This window comes from Nicotiana attenuata, unplaced genomic scaffold (genome assembly GCF_001879085.1).
Source record: "Nicotiana attenuata strain UT unplaced genomic scaffold, NIATTr2, whole genome shotgun sequence".
Classification (NCBI taxonomy): Eukaryota; Viridiplantae; Streptophyta; class Magnoliopsida; order Solanales; family Solanaceae; genus Nicotiana; species Nicotiana attenuata.
In genome coordinates this window covers 392,488-397,250 of record NW_017670804.1, presented here as the reverse complement: position 1 = coordinate 397,250, position 4,763 = coordinate 392,488, and the positions used below count along the sequence as shown (strand labels likewise).

General features: G+C 37.2%; 1 protein-coding gene across 1 annotated transcript; it reads left to right on the top strand.

Annotated features, from left to right (window-relative positions):
* Positions 1–4,037: 4,037 nt before the first annotated feature.
* On the top strand, positions 4,038–4,272 carry LOC109243472. Its single transcript, XM_019410409.1, has one exon. It carries the CDS (start codon positions 4,101–4,103, stop codon positions 4,239–4,241), a length of 141 nt encoding a protein of 46 aa, XP_019265954.1. The 5' UTR covers positions 4,038–4,100; the 3' UTR covers positions 4,242–4,272.
* The last annotated feature ends 491 nt before the right edge of the window (positions 4,273–4,763 follow it).

Sequence of the window (4,763 nt, the reverse complement as noted above, 5' to 3'; positions counted from 1 at the left end):
CACCTCAAGATTTGACTCGCAAGTACCCTGCATTATTCACAACTCACTCACTTACTCTAACATGGAGGTCAATGACATTACCTTTCCTTCATGAATCACGTGCCCTCACATAACAAAAGAGAGTAGTTCCACACACAATAAAATTTAAGAACAATTAGGAACTCAAGATAGAAAGAATTCACTCACTCTTAGAAATAACATCCATATGCTAAAAAAGATGCACCATAGGCTTGCCCGTAATGTAGTACTCTACTAATCGAGCTCATTCGGTCTAGGATCAAGTATGACTTTAATTGGTTGTAATGTAGGCTACTGGTCGGGTAGGATACATTTGGATATAAGAGTGACTACACCTCCCTAAGCATTTTAATACATATACTTTAACATTCAAACTCATAAAAAAGAGTACTCACTATTCTCAAGGCATAAAAAAGTCAAGAGATATCGCAGAAATTCAATTCATCTCACACCGGCTCCTACAGTCCTACTCCTAAAAAAAATAAAACTAACTACACCCGGTTCAAACAAAACCCTTGAAAAAAACTGCGACTCTAAGAAAAACTAATGGGGAATAAGTACACTACCTACAAAGAAAATCTATTTTTTTAGACTTGAATCCCTCAAGAAAATTGTCTAATAGATTCCTCGTCGGGAACAATTCTTTTTTTTAAAAAAAAATAATAAAAGCATTATTCAATTAAACTAACACAACTAAAATAGCATAGAAAGTCACCCAGACAATCTCCTCACCCCACACTTAAAGTTGTTCATTGTCCCCAATGCACACCATAACTAATAAGAGGGTAAAAGAAACTCCCTGGTAAGCTAAAGGCCGAAGCATTAACAGCTCATGGGGTACTCAGACTTCTCCCAGGATTGGTCTTTCGTGCGAGTACCTCACACTTAGTTCCAACCATCTGGTTTGCTGCTTCCAATAGCTTTGCTTTCCATGCTCCTAGAAAATAAAAAATCGACACTACAAAAATAATACAATTAAAAAAATAAAATAAAAGAAAGCAGTAAAGCTGGGTTGCCCCCCAACAAGCGCTTGATTTAACGTCGCAGCACGACGCGAATCATTTTCTGTCTCCACTTTGAACTTATGAATCGGGCCCCAAGTTTTGATTCTGCTCTATGATCATGCTCCTAGGGTGGTGGAACGAATCTGACTGGCCCAATAAAACAATATAGTATTCTGCAATTCTTGGCCTTTAGATGAGATGTGTCTTCTCGACTTTCTAGCAAGAAGAATTCCAAAATGTAGGCATCTTTTTCCTTATTTCTTGACTCTTCAAGTGGCTCGGATGGCTCCATTTCTGTATCATCATCCAAACACAATGTGAAAAAATGCTTGGAGTGTGGACCAATGCGCTCAACTACATGAACACTGGGAATGTCTACATCCTCAACACTAATGACACTAGAGTCAACTAAATATGTATCATCAATGTCCTTGGTTGACTCTAGTAACTCTTCTACAACATCGACATTCTCAAATTTTAGTTGATTGGTTTGGTCATATTCTATTCTCAACTCCTCCATTATAATGGCAAATTCTGCAGCCAACTCATGCTCATATTGGCTACTATCCACAATGTAAACTTGTTGCGCTTTACAAGGTTCATTTAGTTTATTTGCTTGAGCCTCCAAGTTGTGAATAGTTGCCTCTTGCATTTGTATCTACAATGGTTTCTTATCATATAGTTTCATGAAATACTTTAACATATCCTTGGACAGCTTTAACATATCTTTGATCTCCTTCAGGTCAGCTTCCTTGGGTTCTTTGTTCCTATTAACTTCACCAGAAAAAGTAAAACCATCATAGTAATGGGTTGGGGGAAGATAAGAAATATAAGCACAACCATGAAATTGACCATCTTGACCACCACATATCACACACATTCCACATATAAGATTGAGTTGGTGCACATAACTCGCTCTCGGGAATATTTTGATAATTTTTTCATGGGTGGTTTCCTCCACTATATGCATAAGGAGAATCAAAAAGAATTATCAACATCAAAACACTCATAATTCCAAGATGCCATGTCTCTCAGATCAAAAATAAAGAATTTTAGAAAAATAAACAATCAAATACAAGAAAACAAAAATAAAAGTTCAAACTTGCAACTTAGAAATATGTACACCTACAGCTACACCGTTAGTTTCCCGGCAACGGTGCCAAAATTTGATCACGCCCAATTATGCCTTATAAAAAGGACTAAGCGGTCGTTGCAAATATAATCCCGGTTTACAAGTCCGGAGTCGAATCCCACAGAGAACTAAGGCTTAGCTACAGTTGTTCAATATCGCCAAGAAACACAAGTCCAAACAATTTCCTAATTATAAAAATTATAATATTTATTTTTATCTAATTAACTAACAAATACTAGAAAGCAGTAAAACTATCAATTAACAAGGATAAGGATTGGAAACAAGATTAAGGAGGCCTAGAGTTATGATTTCCCCTATTGTCGGAATCTTTTCCGCTACGTTTTTTATAAATTTGCCTAAGTTTTCTCTACCGATCATGAGCGCTCTAAGTGTTGTAATTCTCTCCCAAGTAACTACCACAATTTACTGGACATATCCCGAATTACGCTAGTTGGCATTAAGTACGGCTCACTCGGATCGCACCAAGGGTTCGTTATCCCTAATCCCACCTTTAAACCCTCCGTATTGATCCCTCATATACGTTAGGAGTGATGTTGTCCAACAACTACCTAAATATGTACTCTCTCCCAAGTAGTACACACTAAATAGGCACAGTCGATTGAGAGCTCTTCAACCAACCACAATATAAACGTAGTTGAACAAATAGAGAAAAAGCTACAGCAAATCTATATTAACGTAACAGGAAAATCATCCTCTAATGGTCCCATCAAAACCCTAGATAAAAAATTAGCCATTCATAATAGTATACATAACTACAATACTAGAATTCATAACCAATAACGAAAATAGGAAAAAGGAAGTGAAAAACTTGTAGAAGAATTCTCCGCCATGCTACTAGTGTGTTCTTGCCTCCTTAGGTCGAATCCCCGGTCTAATATCGGTCTCCCGATCTCTCTCAAAAGTGGCGTTTTCAGGTCTATTATATGTTAGGAAAAGACCTAAACGTGTAGGCCAAGTCCTAGTCAAACCAGGAGACGAAATAAGCCTTTAAAGCTCGTAATGTGCGCGCCCCGGACCTGGCCTCGCGAGGTCTACCGCCAGCTTGAGCTCGCCCTAAGCCTGGCGTCACCAGCTCCAACGCGAGCTAAAGGCCTGGCTTCGCCAGCTTTCTCCTTTTCATTGTTCTCGAGCACACTTTCAACGTTTAAGTATCCCTTTTGCTCTACTTTCATCTTCAATTCACCTACACGTAAAATAGACTCCATTACACGCAAATAAAGTGTAATTTATCATTAAATCATATAAATTGCAAGGCAATTAATGTACAAAACTATGGAATTATAGCCACACATCAGGGGCTGAGATGGACTGAATCAAAATTTATTGAGTTCAACAAAGGATCAATGATTGGCCCAAATGGTGTTAGTTTTTCCAAGTTATTCATTTCCTCTTAGTGTAAATATATATATTTAGTAAAAAAATTCGATGAAGCAACATCGCGTGACACCAGTTCGTTGAACGTACATCCGCCTCCCTGTAAAAATGGGGTTTAAGAAAGGCAAAACGGTAGGACTTGAAGAATAATTTAGAATTTTACATCTCGAGAGTTGAAAGAGTGTAGTGGGAATATATCTAACTCTATTTATATTTATTTTTCATATACATACTTGATGTTGGAGTAAAAATACATGAAATTTTGCCGAACGACGAACCCGTGTTTGATCCTCCATTGATAGTGACACAAAGTAGGGCATAGTAGGGTAGGGGACAATGTGTTATCCTTTAATGGTTTCATCAGTCCTCTATTTGACTCTTTGCAAAAGAACCTGGAGAGTACTACATATGGACCATACATCTTATCATTCTTTTCCTATAAGAAGAAACGCAATCTGACAATAAGTACTCATTCATCAATAAAACAACTCTGTTAATTAATCTTCAATCTTTCTCAGAGAAATTATTAGTAAAAGAGAATCATATTGTATATGGAGATGGAAAGTTCAACAGTGGGAGGTGGTGATAAGAAGTTTTCATGTAAAAGTGTAAGAGAGTACATTAAAGAGCAAAAGGGTAGGCTGTTTATAATTCGAAGATGTATTGTTATGCTTCTTTGCTGGCATGACTAGAAGAGCAGCATACAACCAAGGGCGGATTTAGGGGGCGCAAGGGTGTTCACCCGAACACCCTTCGCTGAAAAATTACACTGTATATATAAGGCAAAATTTGTATTTTACTTCTATATATTAAATTTTGAACACCCTTAACACAATCCAAAAGTGTAGTTTAGTGGTCAAGGGGATTCAAAATCTACATAAGGTCATGGGTTCTATTCCTACTAGCTATGAAAAAAAATTTTTGAACCCCCTGCGTGGAGATCCTGCATCCGCCACTGCTTATAACTCTATTGTTCATAGTATATATTCACAGTCAATTTGGGAAAATTTTATCTACTTCTCAAAGGCTACAAGTTAGAGACTTCTCATTTCCTAAGTTTTCGATCTTTATATATAATTTTGTGAAGCCTTCGCTTCTCCTTTTCTCCTTTCTTTTATTTATCTTCTCATATAGTTAACAGGAGAATGAAGAAGATACAAAGAAAGAGCAATCAATTGTTTGATGATAAGCTCCTGTGTTTGCTAACAGGGCTA

Bases quoted from the DNA above. Each gene is read 5' to 3' on its own strand.
- LOC109243472 (XM_019410409.1), top strand. From the start codon at position 4,101: ATGGAGATGGAAAGTTCAACAGTGGGAGGTGGTGATAAGAAGTTTTCA.